At 41.5% G+C, this 20,789-nt stretch overlaps 4 protein-coding genes across 4 annotated transcripts; 1 reads left to right on the top strand and 3 right to left on the bottom strand.

Annotated features, from left to right (window-relative positions):
- LOC103712203 (probable aquaporin NIP5-1) lies at window positions 1-4,136 on the top strand. Its single transcript, XM_008798663.4, has 4 exons — window positions 1-807; window positions 2,815-3,234; window positions 3,354-3,415; window positions 3,542-4,136. The coding sequence occupies exons 1-4, from the start codon at window positions 586-588 to the stop codon at window positions 3,735-3,737; spliced, it is 900 nt and encodes a 299-aa protein (XP_008796885.1). The 5' UTR covers window positions 1-585; the 3' UTR covers window positions 3,738-4,136.
- Window positions 4,137-4,706: 570 nt separating this feature from the next.
- Window positions 4,707-6,258, bottom strand: LOC103712202 (coenzyme A biosynthesis protein 3-like). Its single transcript, XM_039126296.1, has 2 exons — window positions 5,826-6,258; window positions 4,707-5,063 (listed from the first exon to the last, which is right to left on the bottom strand). The coding sequence occupies exons 1-2, from the start codon at window positions 6,090-6,092 to the stop codon at window positions 4,824-4,826; spliced, it is 507 nt and encodes a 168-aa protein (XP_038982224.1). The 5' UTR covers window positions 6,093-6,258; the 3' UTR covers window positions 4,707-4,823.
- Window positions 6,259-8,429: 2,171 nt separating this feature from the next.
- On the bottom strand, window positions 8,430-9,710 carry LOC103712201 (probable LRR receptor-like serine/threonine-protein kinase At4g36180). Its single transcript, XM_008798661.4, has one exon. The coding sequence runs from the start codon at window positions 9,708-9,710 to the stop codon at window positions 8,430-8,432; it is 1,281 nt and encodes a 426-aa protein (XP_008796883.2).
- A 5,235-nt stretch (window positions 9,711-14,945) lies between these two features.
- LOC103712199 (monothiol glutaredoxin-S6-like) lies at window positions 14,946-19,212 on the bottom strand. Its single transcript, XM_008798660.4, has 4 exons — window positions 18,823-19,212; window positions 16,280-16,353; window positions 15,405-15,503; window positions 14,946-15,309 (listed from the first exon to the last, which is right to left on the bottom strand). The coding sequence occupies exons 1-4, from the start codon at window positions 19,155-19,157 to the stop codon at window positions 15,251-15,253; spliced, it is 567 nt and encodes a 188-aa protein (XP_008796882.2). The 5' UTR covers window positions 19,158-19,212; the 3' UTR covers window positions 14,946-15,250.
- Between the last annotated feature and the right edge of the window lie 1,577 nt (window positions 19,213-20,789).

The raw sequence follows: 20,789 nt of genomic DNA, 5'->3' as shown, positions 1-20,789 counted from the left end.
TCTCTCTCTCGCGCGCGCACAAACACTTTCTCTTTCCCAATTTCTACTGCAGGACACAAGAGCACCTGAATGCAAAGCTTTATTTTGAATCTTTGATCTATGTCAGATTTGAGTGTCCTTTTCTGCAAACATTTGTTCTTTTAAATTCTCCCATATCGAGATTTTGGCTTTGCGAAACTTAGATATCTTTCCTCTCATTCTTGAGAAATTCTCATTCTTCACCAAAACTGTTATCCGTAAAACAAGCAACTCTCATTTGTAGTACTCTTTGTTTGGCTGGCTCTCTTCTCTCTCTTTATTTCTTCAGACACTCATTCATAAAAAACTTCAGATCATGTAATTTTTGCCTCCTTTCTTCCATCAACACACCTAGAGGAGAGCCTTTTAGCTTTTGTTTCTTATGTATGTTTGAAAAGGAGTCCGCTTATATTATTATCGATCCTGGCAACAATTCTACCATTCTTATAGCCATACCTTCATAAAAAAACACCAAATCATGCAGTAGTTTCCCTTCTTAGCACATCCCCTTCACAAAAAAAAAAAATAAGAAAAGAAAAAAAGAGTCATTTGGTGTAGCTTTTGATAATGCCGGAGACCGAGAACGGAACACCGAACGTGTCGGCCCCACCGACACCGGGCACGCCGGGGGCGCCGCTCTTCTCGTCGCTCCGTGTCGACTCGCTGTCATACGATAGGAACTCGATGCCGCGGTGCAACAGGTGCTTGCCGGTGAACTCCAACTCCTGGGCTTCTCCTGCCGCGTGCTTCACCGAGATCCCCAAGCCCGACGTCTCCCTCGCCCGCAAGGTATATATGCATGTGTTGTCAAAATATTACCCGGCCTTCCTTCGATCCTCACATATCAGCCTACACATCGTTTTATATACCTTAGTAGCACATCTTAAAATTAGTGTATGATATGTGAAGCCTGCAGCTCGTGACGCATGAATCTCAAAATAAACCGAGTGCCATCAAAGTGCAGTGGAAGCACTTCGACATAAAATTTGGTGCATGTTCATCGTCAATTTTGGCTTTTCTTTCTAATTCCCATGCATGGTATGGGCTCAAGTCATGCCGTTGGATCAAGAGAGCATCTATAACATTTCCCTCGTAAGCGCATGATGAGGTAGGCTTTAAGTAGAGCTGAAGGCTTAACATCCAAGTAGGACTGATTGGCTAAACAGGTAGGAATTGGTCATCACTTGCCATGGCTTTAAGTTATTAAACAAGGTTCGGTTTCGCCCGCTTCCGTGCACGATGCTGTTCCCCAACTAATCAATCCATCCGTCCTTCTTTATTTCCCTCTCTGTCTTTCGGATTTTTATTTATTGAAGCCTATCCATGATGTCAGCTCCACACCTCACAATAATTCAAAAGATGCTTATAATTTCTCCAAGCCATTAACTTTCTGTCGATCAAGGAAGCTATTTGCTCTAATCTTATAAATTAGTTGTCATTACCTGTTAAATTTCATAGTTCCCTTCTCTTTTCGTTTTTCTCTTTTTTGAAAACACTTTCCTTACTTGTCCGTTCACAATGAATGATTCATCTCTTCTATATGGTTGGTTCGAGAGAGAAACAGATAAAATTCTAGATTGAAATATGGAGACAATTGCTTTTCCAACTGAAGGACTCGGCTTTTGCTATTTGAAATGGTGATCAGATTTCTCTAGTAAAAAGGATCCTACAGAACAGTTTCAGGTTGACATGTATGTCTTTTCTGACAAAAGTTGGAAGAGATTTCTCTAAGCTATAATCTGAGGAACATGACATCTGGTCCAATCAACAATAACCACACCAGGGATCGTTCATCGAAGGGGCAAGTATTGGCTTGAAACAGTGGTTTTAAGGAGTGATGCTCTTTTTCTTAAGGTAAAGGAGTGGTGCTCTGGCCTCTTCTCAGACTTGTACGGGCCACGTTTCAAGGGGGAAATAGTGGGCACTGAGAAGCATTTTGTTCGGTTGGATTTATGTATACAAGCATGTCTAGAACAATAGCTTTAGTAAACCCTTTACGAGTTGTATTACTCCATATAGAGAGAGAGTATAGGAGGACTTATGTAGGCATGTGTTTAGTGCTGCATCGACTATACAATAGGTAGGTCCGAGTACTTATACAGGCTCAAAAAGTTCATATAGTATCGTTTAGCTGCTTTTTTTAGATAAGATTCTGAATTATTATTCTAAAATTTAAACCTTGGTTGGGGTTTCATTTAATCTAAACAAATTTGTATTCAAACACCCAATAAATGGCTCTACAAGCTTCGAATCAGATCAGAGAGCTTGTTGAGGATCATTTTGATTGACGAAAAATCATTTTTGGCTATTGGCTAGGGTGCAGGTATCATGGCTAGGGTGCAGGCATCATATTGTCAAGGACCCCTCCAATTATTCTCATGTGGACCATGGCCTGCTTCCCATAGGCGAAGCAAAGTTTCCCAAAGTCACACGAGCTTTGTTGGTTGAACCAACTTGTGCTTTAACTCCAAAATAACATTTCTTGCTAGGAAAAAAATGAACCGTTCAAAACTCTATTCTATTTCTTTATATATTTCAAATTATAAAATTGTACCCCTCTCCTCCATATGAGAGGAAGCTCTTTTCAATTATTTGAATAAGATGATTTATTAGGCTGGCCTCTAGTTTTATTATCAACAATTTATGTAAAGGGATTGTTGGATAGAAGAAAATTATATAAGGCTACCTTCAAAACCCTTTTTCCAATATTACAGCTACGGGGATGATTGAATTATAGAAGCGTCCATTTCTTCGAGTCTACTAACCATTGGTGAACGTGTTTAATGGCAATGGCAGCTTGGAGCAGAGTTCGTGGGCACCTTCATTCTGATATTTGGTGCCACCGCGGCTCCCATCGTGAACCAGAAGTACAATGGAGCCGAGACTCTCATCGGCAACGCTGCGTGCGCCGGCCTCGCAGTCATGATTATGATCCTCTCCACCGGCCACATCTCCGGCGCCCACCTCAACCCCTCCCTCACCATCGCCTTCGCATGTCTCCGCCACTTCCCTTGGGTCCAAGTCCCCGCATACATAGCGGCCCAAGTCTCGGCGTCCATTTGTGCCTCCTTCGCACTCAAAGGCATCTTCCATCCCTTCCTCTCCGGCGGCGTCACAGTCCCTTCCGTCGGCACTTCCCAGGCGTTCTTCCTTGAGTTTTGCATCACCTTCAATCTCTTGTTCGTCGTCACTGCCGTTGCAACAGATACTCGAGCGGTAATCCAATTTCTCCAACAGCAGCTTCTCCCAGTCCTTCCATTTTTCTACTCTCTCTCTCTCTCTCCCTCTGCTTCCCTTCCGCTTCCTCTAATCTCTCTTTTTGATTTACTTATTAGGTGGGAGAATTGGCTGGAATAGCAGTTGGGGCTACGGTTATGCTCAACATCCTCGTGGCCGGGTAAGCACTTTGAAAAGCCAAAAACAACTCGGAACCTACGTACGTGCATGCACCAAAAAATTTTAGTTCCATAAATGAAGTTCTGCAACGATATCTTTGTATGAGACAATTATTTGGTTTGGGCAGGCCGTCGAGCGGTGGATCGATGAACCCGGTGAGGACGATCGGGCCGGCGTTGGCAGCCGGGAACTACAAGCAGATATGGATATATTTGGTGGCACCCACGGCGGGGGCCATCGCCGGGGCTGCGACCTACACCATCGTGAAGCTCACAGACGAGGACGGGGCGACACCACGAACGCCCAGAAGCTTCCGCCGCTAGACCCGGAGGCCGATGTTGTGGCCATGCCTACTACTACTTACTCTCTGGTTCGTGTGACTTTGTGAATGGTGATTAGTGTGCAATTATAACTGTGTGATTGAGAAAAAAAAAACGAGGGTAATTCCACGCTTATTAGCAAAAGGTCAAGGGGAATGTGGAGGTGTTGGCGTGGAGAGTACTGTACATGCTGTGGAGGGGAATGTGGAGGTCTGTCAGTGATCTTGCGAGGAGTCTTTGGCTTTCAGAATGAAGTGAGTGTAATCTATATCTTGTGATATGTCATGGTTTTTTTCTTGGGGTACATTGAGGAAGGCAAGCAACAAAAACAACATTACAATCTAACAAAGCTGCATCCACAAAGGCCCTGTAATCTATCGCTTTGTCGTGTTTGATTTGATTCGTTCGTTGGAGGTCAAGTTGTCTTCCTAATTGCCTTTGCTTTTTAGGAGTGAGATCATAGGACAGAGTGCAAGGGAATCGTAACGTGGCCGGCAGCACCAATGGCAAATTTCACAGCCAATTTGACAAGCTTGATGGGAATTTGCTTTGCAATGTCCATCCATTCTCTTTTGATTGCCTTTGGTTCTGACTATTTGTTTTTTCCTTGGTGTATGGTCGTGAATAAATCCAATAGATTGACATCCTCAGGTTACTTTCAGGCCATTGTTCCATCCCCCCCAAAAAAATTGGGAGTTTGAGGCCAGGCTACAATCGCCTGTGAACTTTTCCATTGCATTTCTCTGATATTTTTCTAAAATTTTTTTAGCATTTCGATCCAACTGGAACTTATGTCAGATTCTTCCAACTGGATATATACCTATTCATATATGTATACATGCATGCATGCATGTGTATGTCTAATATATACTGAAAAGTTCAATGTAGTAAATCGATAACTTGATGGTTAGATTATGGTTCAATTTCAATTCATCAGATTAAGATGTTGAATTGATCCCAGCATGTCCCAATTTTTTCCACTATGGCCCTAGACCATAAGAGAAGAAAAAACAATTAAAAAAAGAAAGGCTGATAAACAAGCATGCCATAAAATCCTCAAAAACTACGACTATCTGCCATTGTATCTGTCTAATCATCACACTCTCCCTCATCTTCTTGATCATCTTCATCCTCATCCTCATCTTCATCTTCATCTTCCGTAGTATCTTCCTCATCAGTAGTGTCCTCCTCATCATCTTCATCATCATCAGTAGTATCCTCCTCATCGTCATCATCACTACCCCTACCACCTCCGCCCGTACCCTCTTCTTCCTCGCCATCCCCATCTTCGTGATCTTCACCTATAAAACCTTCAATGCTGGAAAACTTCTGCAAATAATTAATGCATCTAAAGATAATCATATACACTAACGGAGACATTAAGACTGACGATGAAAATATGAGCACTTATTTGCTAGAAAAAGGGAAATAAACATGATCACTTAATGATAGGTATAAATATCTATGAATTATGAAGGCAAAATAAGAGGACAATCACTATAATTTTTCTTTTTCTGATGAACACTGGAATAAATATGATATCATATAGTATTACCAATCACAGATGTGCGAAGTAGTACGTACAATAGAGGGGAATATTTTAAGGATATATATAATCAATGATACATGTGTCTCTGTGCGTGCGTGTGGATTTGTGTGGATGTGGAAGGAAAGATCTTTCCCTGTAACTAGTATTGGTGCTGTGCCCGAAAAAGGCCACTACCCCTTGTGCCATGCGGGATTGGGAATTGGGTGGGGAATCATGCTGCATTCTGCTGCAAAGCTGAACTTACCAAATTAAACCTCAGATATAGCATCAAGCATCACCAGAGATGCCTGAAAAGATGAACTTTTCGTGATGAATAATGCCAAGTTGATGCGAACTCAAAGGCGAATCACAATGAAAATTTAAGGTTAGCTCGTATTGAGGAGGCGAATGGCTTCTGGCATGAACGGAGGGCCCCTCCATAGTCGATCAAAAACATTTTGGGCCCCAGCCTCGATGTTAATTAAGCATCATGTTTCCAAATATACTTTTAAGTTAAATCTCATCAGAGAAAAAAGAGAATCTAATCAAATTTAAGAACGTACTTTCTTCAATGCGCGCATGGCGTATGTAGTTACACCAAAATCCCCGAAGACGTAGATGCGCGCCAACGCATTCTTCCTCCAGTGATCACCCAGTTCGCAACTCAGCTTGCTCTCCACCGAAACGCTCCGTCTCCCAAATGCACCAGTTGCCACCAAACGAGCGCCTCTCATTCTGCCTGGAAGTCTCGCAGTGCACAGCCCCACCTTCACCCTTGGGCTGGCCAATACGCAAGGATTTCTGGTGGCCAGAGTAGCCTGGGACTCCATTTGCCTCACTCTTAAATAACTTAGTTCCCAAGGATGATCAGAAGGAGACCAGCAGCAGCAGAAGCAGTAGAGCCAGTAACAAGGAGATCAGCTTCCTCTGGGCGCATCGCTCGATCGACTTCTTTTTGCTCCGCTACCTTCGCGGAGTGATCTCTACGTCGCTCGAGGGAGGGGAAACCAACTTCCCAAGAATGATGGAAGCTCCGAATAAAAGGGAGCGAGGGGGCTAGCGAGGCGTGCAAAGCAACGCAATCCGTGCACCCAGCTGCAACATACACGTGCCGGAGGAATTGATCGACCGGGATTCTATCCAAGCTGTTTTAGCTGCCGACTCGTGGCTCGAGCGGAGAGAAATACACCGGGCTTGCTTCTGGTTTGGACAGCCGTCGAGCTTCCAACGCGTTTGGACCGTCGGTTGTCCGGGACGGCTAGGACAAACGAGTGGGAATCCAGGCGCGGCGAAGGTTCCTTCTACTTGCAGCTAGGGTGGATCCGAGACTACGGCCATACGAGTATAATATTATGGCAGGGGCAGCTCCACATGTAATGAACTAGGTACGATTTGGATATCTTTCATCACTAAATTATTAGCCATATCTTCAACATTTCTATTAATCTAAGTTTGTAGGCCAACGAGGCGGACTAATATCATAGGGTTCGGATAAGAAGGGGACTACTACTTATGTAGCTGGTGATTGATTGGATCCAGAGTGTGGACAGATATGGCGATGGTTATCTACTCATCCGAGAGTCCCGGAGGTTGCTTCAGGAGATGGGAAATTTTCAGGTAGAACATGTGCTTCGGAAGGCGAATAGGGTAGTAAACTAGGTCGTCTCTTTTGTCGCCCGGCACTCCGAAAAGTTTCTTAATTTGAATATCTGTAGCAAACATTCCATCTCCTTTATACTTTTTACTTTCTGGTGACTTGGCAGTAATTCAAATTGCCATTTTTACCCAAAAAAAACATAAAGAAAGTTCCAACACTTTTAACTGGGCCGAGTGTTGAGCCCGGCCCACCAAATTAGATCTTCAACTGAAGCCTCGTGTCAAGCCTGCTATATTTGGGCTGGTTCAGGTTAGGACCAGAAATGGGATAAGGACTAGTTGTTTCAGCCCGAGGCTGAGCGCAAAGCTCAGCCCGGCTCGTCAACTTTCTATAGTCAGTAAACGTGGCTTATATGCTGGGCATCAGAGATCTTTTTGTATAATAATCTGACTCTAGAATGGAACCAATTTGATTTGTGAACTCTCTGAAGGAAAAGTTTTGCCACAAAGTTTGATGCAACTAGGGGTACATCTCCTCTTAATCACAAATATATTAAGCTTTCTATTAGTCTATGCTTGCACTTCGGATAGGAATCTTACTGCTAAGAATAAAGTAACGCATGTGATATTTCAAGTTAACGTACGAAAGCAGCTGACATATAACAAAGTTTTGGCATGCAAGTTAATTATTTTGACCTCAATGAGAAAAATGACAGGAGCGAGGACTCTCATGTTTAATATGGTAAAGTAAAAATGGATTTGGGGACCGTCAAGCCAGCACGATAGAGCTCTCTGATTGCTGGTCCAAGGAATTAATTTAAAAAAAAGGTCTATTTTACAGACAGTGAGCCAGCAGTGGGGCCCCTCCTTCCTCCTGTCGTTCTCAGAGTCACAATTTTGCCGCTCACCAGTGAAAGGATGCATGCATCACTGTCCGTGAAACAGCATAATTACAACGGAAGTGTGTCATCGCACCAGCCTTCAAACTTCGTTTTTTTCTTATGCAAGGTGTTTTTTTCCCCTAAAATTATTAAAATCGCTTAAAACAGTAGTTCATTTTGAACTTGAGCTAGCCCAATTTTTTCAGCTTAACTTGTACCCAAGTTCATCTAGCCAAGAGTAGACTGAGATAACCCTCAGCAACGATTTAAATCAGTCCAACATCTGACCCAACCTAGCTCGTAAACCGAGCCCATTGTTCCCTCCCACAGTCTCACTCCCAATCAAATAGAAGCAGAAGCAGCCCCACTGACACAGGACGGACTTTCCGCTCCAGCAACATCTAAATCCTTCTGCGACTCCACACCGCTGCTTACGGATCTCCCCCTGCGCGCTGCACAAACATCCCAACCTCATTTCCCACCGTCAGTATCCACCCTCATATCCAAATCCAATCTCAGAGCCATAGTATCCAGTCCCTGCAACAATGCACTACAAAATCTATTCCTCTACAGCCACAAAACCTTTCTTTTTTCACATCAACAAGAGATTCAACAACACACGCATTAAGAAAGTGAAAAAACACATAATATAATAGCAGTAGTTTATAATTTTGCGACGGAGGACTCTGCTCACGGGATTACTGGGTTGAATTCCCGGCAAGTGGTGGACGGCTTCTGTCTTCCCCCGTCGCAGAAGAAAAACTCCGGCGGGCACCGAAACAAACAGTTGTCCGCCAGATTGACCATCGCGCTCCCTTCCTTCAACCCCACCAGCGGGCTCGGGACGGGCCCGGACAAATAATTCCCCGACAAAATTAACCGGGCGAACGGCACCGCCCCCCAAGCCCCGACCACCCGGACCGCGTACTGGGCCGGGATCATCCCCGTGAACCGGTTGTCTTCCAGCGACAGCGCCGAGAGCCGGGGCATCGACCCCAGAAACGCCGGCAGGAACCCTCCAAGCCGGTTGTGGCCCAGGTCCAACGCGATGAGCCGGCTCACCAGACCGCCGTCCCCCGGGCGTTTGATTGACTCGAACCGGTTATAGGCGAGGGTTAGTTGTTCGAGAGAGGGGTGCTCGAAGGCGGCCCCGGGGACCGCCCCCGAGAGCCCGTTGTGGCTGAGATCCATCACCTGGAGCGCCGGCAGCGCCGCCACCGCTGCCCCTGGGATCTCCCCCTCCAGCCGGTTGCTCCGGAGAGAGATCTCCACCACCGACGCCGGGAATTTCCCCGATGGGAACCCGCCGGAGAGAGCATTGTTGCTGGCGTCAAGGAAGGTGAGGTTTTGGAGGGGGCCCAGATCTGGGATCTCGCCGGTGAGGTTGTTCGTCTGGAGTTCTAGCCTTCGAAGGGCGGGGAGCGTCGCCAGTCCCGGCGGAATCGGGCCAGAGAGGAGGTTGTTGTCGAGGTAGAGCTCCTCGAGGGCGGGGGCGGCGGAGAAGCCAGGGATCTCGCCGGAGAAGGCGTTGCGGGAGAGGGAGAGGCGGCGGAGGCGAGGGGGAAGGCCGGCTGGAGGCGGCAGCGGGACGGCGCCGGCGAGGCTGTTGTCGGCGAGCTCGAGGGACTCGAGAAAGGGGAGCGACCAGACTGAGGGAGTGATGGAGCCAGAGTAGCCGGCAGGGTCGAGGGCGAGCTCGGTGACGCGGAGGAAGCCGGCAGCGTCGCTGGTGTCACAGCGGAGGCCGCACGTGAAGCGGGGGCTGAAGGCGGCGTCGCAGGGGTCAGCGACGGCGAAGTCCCAGGTGCTGAGGCACGAGCCCGAGGGGATGGACCGGGGGTCCACGCCCTGCTTCACGGCCTTCAAAGCTTCGGTGTCTCCAGGGAAAGTCTTGGAAGTCACTGTGAGTGGAGTTACAAGGAAAAGGAGCAGAAGCAGAGGGGAACAGAGAGAGGGATGAGAGGAAGCCATTAGGGTTTCGAGGGGAGTGGAAGTAAGGAGTGCGATGAGAGTGAATCAAATCCAAAGGATTTGAAGCTCGGAAGTAGGACTTTTAAAAGTGGGAATCAGTGATTAATTTAATATGGAGTCTTTTCCTCCGTTGCACAGAGAGCGAGCTTAGCTTTCTTGGAGATTTTTTTTTTTTTTTGTATGGGAGGAGATGGGGATTTTACCGTTCAGCACATGGACACCTGAGGGGGAGATTGGAATCCGCATGCAGTTTCTTTCAACTTGTCTGTATTTATTTACAGAATCTTCAATAAAATCTTGGATCTAGGCATTTGGGGCGAAGCTTTATTTGACTATTGTTCTGAACATTAGATAACCACATTCAACATTTAGTTTTAATAAAAAAATTTTTAGTACATCAGTACTTCACACAAAACGTAAATGAATATAGCCAAAAAAATCACAAAAAAAAAAAAACTGATGAATCAAGAATATGTTTGACTTAGGTCAACAACAATATGGGTAATCGAGCGCTTTCGTGACGGTTTTGCGTAATTTCTTCAAGATACCTTGGGTTAAATGCCAGTGTCGGTACTTTCCGGGGGTGGGGTGTAGATATGTCCATTGTGTGATCTCTGTGTAGATGCATGATGAAGAAGTGTTGGATAGATAATATTTAATAAATTTAGAAGCTAGGATACGTAGAACATGCGATATATGTGAGAGAAAAAAAATGGAGAATAGTTGTAGATGGCTCATTAAATATTATTAATTTGAATATATTTTTAATTAATATTTGTTAATTTCATAGATATAAAAGTGAATATATTATCAAAAATAAATTTATTAAATAAATAAATAATATATCTACGAAATATTATCTTTGGTTTGGACATATCACATACAATGGGAGTCCTCCATGATTTGTGCTATGATGGTATGGAGGTAGGAAGAATGTAATCGAATAGTCTATTTGTCTCCTAGGTAGCTTTTGGTTACGGAACAAATTTTGAAAATATTAGAAAAAAATATTTAAATAAATTTGAAGAGAGAGGAGCAATATATGAAATACAAATTTTGTATATTTGATGAGAGAAATAAGTGTGTGCATGTAATATGTACAGGACTTTGCGATAATTAAAATTTTATCATAAGAATAAAATTACCTCCCTCGTCTCTTGTATATCTATTATTTAGAGAGTGGATAAGCCCAAACTATAATTGGATGGTTAGCTTTTCCGGTCTGTTTCACTAAACTGGTAGAATAGAATTACACCCTCTCCCTCCTATTTATCCCTTTTGAAGGGTGTAACTATATTTGAGTGGTTAAAAACAATTGTTGATGGCAGAGACAGGAAATAAGGACCTTAGCAAAAAAAAAAAAGAGACAGGAAATAAGGTTTTTATTGCATTTCTATTCCACCTACCAAATAGGCCTATGGTGAAATAATCTCGTCCTTTCCAATAAAAAAAGTTTTAAGAATATTTGCTCCATGCAACTTGAATCTACAATCTCGAAACATATATGCAATATGAAAACCAATTCTCTAGCAATTGAGCTAGTTAGGTTAACTAGTGTGTGAGATCAAAACATTGTTTATAATATAACTTATGAAATTCAAGAAGACTTTCAAACTCTCATAAAGCTATTTAATTTAATTGTTTGCAATGCATTTTTACTTACATTTGCATCAAGGGAGCTACCGAGCGAATCTAATGGCTTGTCAAATATTAAAAAAAAACACAAAATTCTGAAATAAAAAAGAATTGAATTTTATTTGTACTATGTCTGAAATGCATTCTGTCTATTTCTATTCTTCAACCCTCTATACTTTTCTTCTGAAAAACTCTGAAAACGCCGCAGGTTTGAATCAAGCGAAAGCATATTCGAGAAAAAAATACTAGAGTGAAGCAGAGTTGATGCTCAAACAAAGATTCGGACCCCAACGATAACTGTTCGCGCAGCTGTGACTGCAGCCATACCAAACTTGCGGAAAACTTCAGTGCATCATTAGATCCGGTATATAGCTCATACCGTATGCATCACAAAATGCATATTTTAGTACGAGGCAGATATAGGTAACATTTTTAAAAAAAAAAAGAATGATGGCCATTTATCATCATATAGTTTTGTTAAGGAGATGGGTGCAATCATCTAATCTGCTAGCTCATGGTTAGGTAGCCATAGCCTAAAGACAATATCAGCATTGATCTTCTGCTGGAGCTGTTATATTTCTAATGCATGGATTTGTAAATATGCTGAGGAATGAAAATATAACCTACAAATCCATTGCTATCTCTGCTAACGTGGGAAAAAAAAAAAAGGCCAAAAAAGGGAAAAGGGTAGATTAGCAGCCTAACATTTCTCATCTCTGGAAGGTTTAGTTGCTATTTATTTCTCGACGGCAATTAGGGATTACGGTGCGCTGCGTGGGGAAAGGAGCCACCTGCGGAGGCTGGCTGGTGGGCGAGCATGCATTTGGGTTGGATGCTGGAGTCTGGGTCCCTCCCTGTTCCCTCTCTCTGGATGCTTTCATCCATGCTCGTACCATTATTGATTATTTTCTTCTCCCCATGGCAGGAGTTCTGATAATAATTCAGGACTCCTTTTTATTAATGAAATTTTTTATCAAAATATTTTTAAAAAATTAATTTTTTAAAATAAAATATTTTAAAAAATAATTTTAACATATTTGATTGACATAAAAAGTTATATTCTAAAGTGATTTATGCTTAGTTAAGCATTTATTTTTTAGAAAAATTTATAAAATATTTATTATATTCTTAATAAAAAATGCCTCTTAAATTTTGATGCCTTACGAATAGTTTTAGAAAAAAATCTCAATTTTTAATTGGAAGTAGTTTTTTTCGTATTTTATGTGCTTCTTCTTTCTCATGGAACATGAGAATCTTAATTCTATAGAAATATTACTTTTTTTTTAAAAAAAAAACTCTAATCAAACAAAAAAAAAAGCTACCTTTATATTTTTTTGGCCACACTTTTTCTTTTTTTTTCTACGGATGGATTGAGTCCTCAAAGTAACCAGAGGTCCCTATTGTGTTCTGCGGCTTCAGATCCAAGCATCCTTGGAACAGGCTTTTTTAAGACATTATTCTAATTGATGTAACAGTGGTTATTTGATCCCTCCATTTTTAGCTTTATACAGATAGAGGATATGGAGGATAAATTGCAAATAAAGGAGTTTTACAGGTGTGAGAATTACAACAGATGCATCATGAAATGCATAGCTACACATCCTATAGATGGTATCTTGAAGTAATTAGGGGTACCAAGAAAAGAGCATCTTTTTCGAAATTATGAATTTGTTAAGAAATACCTCCCTTTTTCTGGTTATTGCATGTCAGTCTCTATGATTACAGCTAATACAACCATTAAGAATAAAAGAATCAAAAGTTAGGCAAATAAGGTTCATCATGTTCATCATAACTGTTAATAAAAGCTACTCGAGATAGATAGTAATAATAGTATAATGTTATTGACACATTGATTTCAGTCTTTATAGTATAAAAATTTGCCCCGAGTGCAGCTGAGATTTTCTCCCATCCTAGTTCTATAAAAGAAGTATAAAAAATGTAGATCAAGCCAATCAAAAAAAATTAAAAATATAAATAGGTTGGCCCATTAAAAAGTTGCCCAACTCTCTCGTGATAACGGGACACCAGTGCAACGGGAGTTGCTCAAAGTAGTGTAGCAGGGTAAATGAGACCTTCCCAAACCTCCTGCAGCCCCTGCAACAATAAAGGAACGAATAGTACTTTCGATGACAAACCCGCTCCCCCACAAGCTTAGTCATCCCATTAAAGTTGATTTTGAGGAAGTTCGTGGGCAGAGGCTCCAAATGAAAGAAGGCACATGGGTTGATATAGAAACTGTCAGAGACCTCGTGGTGGCATTAGTACGAGTGAACTCCAAAAAGCTTGAAGAGCAGCTTCTGTAAAGATTGGGCAAGTGTTTAGTTTTATTTTTTTTTTTTTTTCTTTTTAAGGCAAACAATCGGACTACAAAAGTTTCGACATACCCAATAAAATCAGAAAACAACAAATTGCAAAGTATCCTAGGCAACTTTTCTTTCCGGATTCATAATGTGCAACTAGAGTAGTTAGCCACGTACGCGGCCGCCTAATTTGTAGCGCCATGGCCTCTCTAAAAAGTGCTTGGTCTGGAACGCCATTCTATTTCCGGCCATCGTCCAAAATATTTTGAAGTAGAGAGTGGTCTCAATCCAAACCACTCAGATCCTCCTAAATTCAACCTATCACAGCGACTAAGTCACCCTCCAAGATAATAGGCCGCACACAGCTTAGGTTTATGTTTTCAATTATTCAGTCATTTCTAAACAACCAATATGATGGGCAATATAGACGATAAACAAAGGTGTCCAAAGGAAGGAAGGGATGGTAGCTGTATTAAGGAAGGCGCAATCTTCTCTCTGGCCTCTCCTTTATGGCCGTCCTAAACTCTTTGCCACTGATGTCGTAGATTCCTACTCTCAGCGAGCTTCCTCGATCTCATCTTCTGGTCAGCAAGTGATTCCGAAGCGCCGCTATCTCGGTGTCTCTGTGTGGGGTTAGAAAGCTAGCCCTGAACGACCTTCACTCACGAACGCCCCTGTTCTCCTTTTACAGAGGTGGGGTTGTTCATTCATCCAGCAAAGTCAGTAATCAACGGCAATACTGCTTTTCTCCCTCACGCTTGGTTTCTAGGTCAAGATCATCTCGTCAGGATTTTTTTTCGATATGATCTGTGTTTTCCCGCACCTTATGTTCAAAAACCAAAACCTATTCATTTCTTAGTTGTTTCCTCCGCTGTTTCCACAATAATAATAGAACCCATATAACAACTCCAAGTAAAACACATTGCATTTCAAAGGTGTTTTTAAGCATTCTGGCATGCCATCTATTATTCTGAAAGACGATTCGCAATGTCGGCCAACCTTGATCTTTGAGCAAAGCTGGAGAAATAACTCTTCTCAAAGCACCACCCCAGTATTTGAACAAAGCTAGAAAAGTAATTCATCACATCCTCAAGTCAAAATTTAAAAAGAAAGGAGGACAAAAAAAACACTGTTCATTCAAAACACCACCCAAGTATCCAGTTTTCAGCATATCGGTTACGTTGTTTCTAGAGGATGAAGAATAGACAAGAAAAACGTTCTTGTTGTCCAACAGATTTGAGGCACTGTAAATGGGAGCCGCTAATAAGAACAGCTAAGAAGCTAGTGGATGAAACACATGTAGTCCAAGAAATCTAATGATCATTAAGGGCTTTTGCTAATTAAACTTGGCAGCATGAGGACATAGCTCCCTGGGCAATGAGATCAACAATCACGCACTAGACAACAACCACTGTGCAATTGATATTTTTGCATAATTCTGCTAAATATTAGCACTTACATGTTAGGCATCCCTTTCTTCACAGTATCAAAAACAACAATGTTATGTGAATCAATCTTAACCAAAGAAATCAACCTGCAATTCCAAGAGCATATTTCTGCCTCAAAACCATGTTCCAGTTATTGGCTTCGTCCAACATACAGCTGTCATTGATTTTTACCAAGAAGCTTTCTAAGTTTCCCATTTGCAAGCGCCTTCACCGTATCTGAGTGATTTGAAGGGAGGTGAAGGTCAGACTATCAAAAACTAAAGAGCAAATTCAGAAAGGAAAATATGGAGGTTTAAGTCATGGGTACAGACCATCCGAGCCACCAATGTGCTGACCATTCACAAAAACTTGTGGTACGGTGTGGCGACCAACTAGGTCTAGAAGAATATTTTGAATTTCTGGCCCATCATCTGAATAAAAATAATATTATATCAATCTTAGGCTATAAATAGTTAAAATTTACCAACCTTCCATAAGCATCTATAACATCATGATCTTATAAAAAAACTAGGACATGCTCATTTTCTTTGAGTTTAGAAAATACGCAATCTGAGATATGGCCATTAGAAATATAGTGATGGATACATAAATGCTATGTCATTCACGAAAATAGATACAATAATTTCCATGGTTCAGAAAGCATGAATCTCTATAACATCATGATCTTTTTTTTTAAAAAAAGCTAGGATATGCTTATTTTCTTTGGAGTTCAGAAAATGGGCAACATGAGATATGGCCATTAGAAATTTAGTGTTTGATACGGAAATGCTACGTTATCAAAAAAATGGATACAATAATTTTCATGGCTCTCAGAAAGCATGAATTCAGAGACAGACAGAACCATCAATTTCACTAGAGATAGCTGATATTTGTGTGTGCGCATGAGTGTTTGAAGCAATAAAAAGGTGGCACGGGATGTATGTCTTTCAGAATCACTCTAGTTCTGAGGATTAATATTTCTATTTACAGATCCTTGGCAGAAATCTAGCTATCCATGAAATTCATACAATGCTGGTGAAGAGACCACATAGTTCATAAGGGGAAAACTAAATTGTAACACAAACTAATCCTTCAACTCTTCCCAAAAGAAAATGAGAGTATTAAAAGACAATATCAAGAATTTCGGCTATAGATCAGTTTTTCACTTGTTGCAAGCAATATGGGGCGAGAAAAGTAGACAGATTACCTCGAAGGTCAAGCTCCACAACAAAAGGCTTCTCACTTAGTTCGTTAAACACACGTTTAGCGCGTAGCGAATACCTAGAAAAAAAAAGTTAAATAATGCAAACAAGCATGCAGAACCCAAATTACGATTACATAATCTACAGGATATATAGGAGAAGCAGACTATTAATCAAGAATTATTTTCTATTTATATTATTAAGTGGAATGGGCATGAACAATTGTTTTTCCATGGAAAAATTACAAACTTTGAGCAATATCCTTCAATATGTTAGATTAACACTTTATTGCAGCACAATAGGACCCCAGCAATTTGAATGGACACCCATCCAAGTGCAGAAAACAAAGCACTACTATTTCAAGTTGCAACACCAGATCATACATTGCCATATATTACATGAGAAAGTGAAGAATGCTCTAGATTGACCTACTACCACTGATGAAATATAATGCAAACATAAGCTACGCATATGTAAGTATCTCATCTGAAAAACTTCCATATTCAATTCAACATATTACATTGTCAGGAATAAATTAACTGTTGCTATCAACATTTTTTTGTTTGTTTTGTATGTATGTATGTTATATGATAAAGTTATCTATATTTACACATATAATTATTGTAATATGCCCATGTATCTGTATCCTATGTTTTTCAAGATTTGTTGCATTGGCTTGCCCATCTCATTTCATGTCCTATCTCGTATCTGTTTCGATATCTTGTAGGAATCATCCCATGCTTGGTCTTCACTTGCATTTCGAATTATATCAACCAACCATGAGATTATATGCATTATGAATTTTATTTTTTCATTGTTCCATACTTTAAAGGATATAGTCAATGCCATTCATAAACCCAAAACTGTGGAGGGCTAATGACACGTTGACAACCAATCGTGGAAAGCATGTAACACTATTAGATAAACCCAAGTTTTATGGGATGCTTGGCAAATGAAGATTCATAAAGTCAACCCAGTTAGTCGAGACAAGCTTTTAATGTTTATTGTAATGGTATGTTAAAAAAAATCAGATCTATCCAAGTACATGCCCATGCAAAACACTGAAATCAATTTTTTGATCCTCACAAATTTATCACTCTAAGCAAACTTTTAACCTCAAACAGAACTCTAACTTTAGGATCAATTCATTCTAGTACTAGGAAAAACAACCTTGCTTCGAGAATTGGATCAGTTGATAAGGAATCATGATGAGACTCACTTGTTATTAGGAAATTGTCTATGGTTAGCACATTTTATCACAAATGAAGCAAGCAACTGGGAGCTTGGTAACTTCAGCATATTCAGGAATGAAATCCAATCATTTTAAGTACTTAGATCAAAATCTCCACAACCTTCAACACACCCCAAATCCCCACAATGAATTATCAAATCAAAGGCAAGGAGGGAGGAAAGAATAAAGAGACATAAATTAGTACTAAGGTGTCCTATGGCTCCCAATTACACCCTTCAATCAACCTACTTCACGGATATGGATGCTACTTAGGATGCCAAGAAGCACGTTATACTATGCAAAATATGCAACAAACTTGTAAATGAGATGTCTTTAGCACATGATGCTGCATTGGACATGGCTAACTTGGCCACTATAATAAATTTTGCAACACCTCCAACACGAAGATGATAATGTTTCAACACAACCACCCCATTTAATGGTTCAATTTTTGGACCAACACAAGAAATCACGGTTATCCAAACTGTAAACAAATGTGAAAGAAGTCTAGAACTGTTTCAACTGTGTTTTCTCTCTTTTGAGGTGTATAAAGGATCCAATTTTATTATGATCCAGTTGCTTCTGTATGGTTTGCTACTCTCACCTGTACAGAGGGAGAGGGTGCTGGAGGGGGAAGGAATCCCTGTATTTGATTTGATTTGATTGAAAAAGAAAAACGATGATTTGAGATAATTCAAAGACGGGATCAACATCAACTTGTACATGCCCGTGATAAACCCAATTAAGACAATGAATTTTTCTTTCAAAATCTCTTACAGATGTAACTGAGTGGAACCATAAATAAGAAAAAAAAAATCTATGGTAACAAGATTAGATAATTAAAAAATATGCGTGCCCATGGTACATCCAATTAAAGACAAGGAATTTTTCTTTCATAATTTCCTCTAAATATAACTGAGTGGAGCCATAAATAAAAAACCAATCTATGATTACAAGATTAGATAATTAAAAAAAAAAATGTTATCATCAATATCTTCAAATGCTGAAAAACAAGCTAACAATAAAACATGAATTAGGTACACAAAATTGTTAACGCAGCCAAGAACTCCTATAGTTCATCATAGTATGAGCCAGCTAAAAGGGGAAAAACTCAAAGTGAAAGAATGTCAGCTTGCCAACGCATGATTTCTTCTGAAACTACTTTCAATTAAATTTTTTCCAAGGATTATAACATCTCCCAGCATTTGATCCAGCAAATCAAACCAAGCATCAGATTCTTGTGCACTTCCAATCCCGGATTTAAATCAGAAGAGATATGGAGTAAAAAAAAAAGCAGGTGAAGATAATAGGAGTTACGGGCAGTAGGATTTGGAGAAGATGGCGATCCGATTGGAGTAGACGACGTTCTGTACGAAGGCGGAGACGGACTTGGAGTCTAGCCCATGAGCGGCTTCCGGGGCGCATCCCAGCAGCAGCAACGCGACGATAACTGGTGCAACGCCTAGCATCGCCCGCTGGCCGCCGCTCCTTGGCGTGGGTGACGCTTCTAAAGCACCGCGAGGGAGCAGCATCGCCTCCCACCGAGTCTCTCCGGTCACCGCCACAAGCGCCGCCGCCGAGCCTTCCCAGGTTCTTTGTTCTCGCAAGAAGCCTTCTTGGCTCTTGATTTCCGTCGGGTGGGACACGGTCATCCCCCCCACCCCGAGCTGGTGTCTACTCGTTATTTTGCACGTGCGATTCGCGTGCCTTTTAGGGCTCGTTTGGTTCGCAGGAAAACGAGGGGGAAAAGTGTGGTCAACGGGAAAGTAATGAAATGCCTCTTGTTGGAGTTTTCAAATGAGAGAGATGGGAAAGTTGTATTCCCATGGGAATATGATTCCCACATTTCATGGGAAAGTCTTTCCCATGAGAAACATGGGAAAGTTACTTTCCCATGAGGTGGGAATCACTCCTTTTTTTATTTTTTCCCAAAAAGACCCTTCAGCATTAAAGAAGCATTAAAGAGGCATTAAAGACCTAATTTTTATTAAGGGCATAATAGGAATTATACATAACTTTCCTAGGAAAGTGGATGGTCAACCAAACATAAGCACTTTGGAAATTAGTCACTTTCCCATGGTTAACCAAACATGTCAAAAGTACTTTCCTAGGTATCCTCTTCCTAGGAATCTGATTCCCAGGAATCATATTCCTAGGAGGGAAAATACTTCCCGCGAACCAAACGAGCCCTTAATGTCGTTGCTTTGACCCAAAACGGTGAACAATTTGAGCAACTGTCAGCCATGTTTGAGTGCTCTCGGACTGCCCAGATCTGGAGGAGGGCATTGTTTCCCCCTTCAGGATCCAATTTTCCGGTAGATGACTCTCTTCAGCAAGTGAGTGCTACCATACGGTCACCAAGCACTGTTGGATGGGGCATAGCTGCGGTTTACTTGGCTTATTATATTTGGCTGGACATGAATACTAGAGTCTTTGAGGGTAGGAGCGCTCTTCGAGATTTGTTGTTTGTTGTTGAGCGGACTCTCTATCACGCAGTGGAGGTCATTGAGTCGTTTGAGTTGGATTCACCTGTAATAGCTAGGGACATTTGGGACCCCCCTCCGCTACCATAGCGCCCAGGTTTGTTCTTATCTCTTGGGAGCTCCTATCTCTTGGCCATCTTGAGGTGAATTTCGATGGGAGTATGCCTGCCGATGGAGATTGGGCAGGAGTGGCTTTTGTGATCAGAGACCACAGTGCTAGACTAATTGCTGCGAGGGGATGTCGCTCCTCTGAGGCCTTGGCATTCGGACCAGAGCTCAAGGCTGCATGGATGGGGTTATCCCATGCGAGATATGTGCTGAAGGCGGACGAGATCATTCTGAAGGAGGACTCTACTGTCTTAATTGATTGCCTTCAGGTGGAGAGGCAAGAGGTGGTGGAGCACCCACTTTTGTGCGACATGCGACGGATGCTACAGGATTGCCGGGCTATTCAGGTCAGACACGTTCTACAGGAGGCGAACCAAGCTGCTGATTGGGTCGCCTCCTTCGTTGCGCAGCATTCAGGAGAGTTTCTATGGACCCAGCAGGTTTTAGTTCCTGCTGTTTTACTAGTATTCTTGTTAGTGATGTAGCTGGTTGTGCTCATGTGAACAAAAAAAAAAAAAGCAATTTAAGCAACTATTCAAAATTATATTAAATAATTTGAGTAAAATATAAAATAGCAATGCAAGTAATTGATATACCTAGTTCATCCATCTAGCAAAGTTTTTGCAAATGAAAAATGACTCTTATAATGGTCTCATGTTAGATATAAAACGGAATGCAACAAAAAAATGCTAG

This window comes from Phoenix dactylifera, chromosome 5 (assembly GCF_009389715.1).
Source record: "Phoenix dactylifera cultivar Barhee BC4 chromosome 5, palm_55x_up_171113_PBpolish2nd_filt_p, whole genome shotgun sequence".
NCBI classification, from domain to species: Eukaryota; Viridiplantae; Streptophyta; class Magnoliopsida; order Arecales; family Arecaceae; genus Phoenix; species Phoenix dactylifera.
This window is presented reverse-complemented; position numbering and strand designations above follow the sequence as displayed.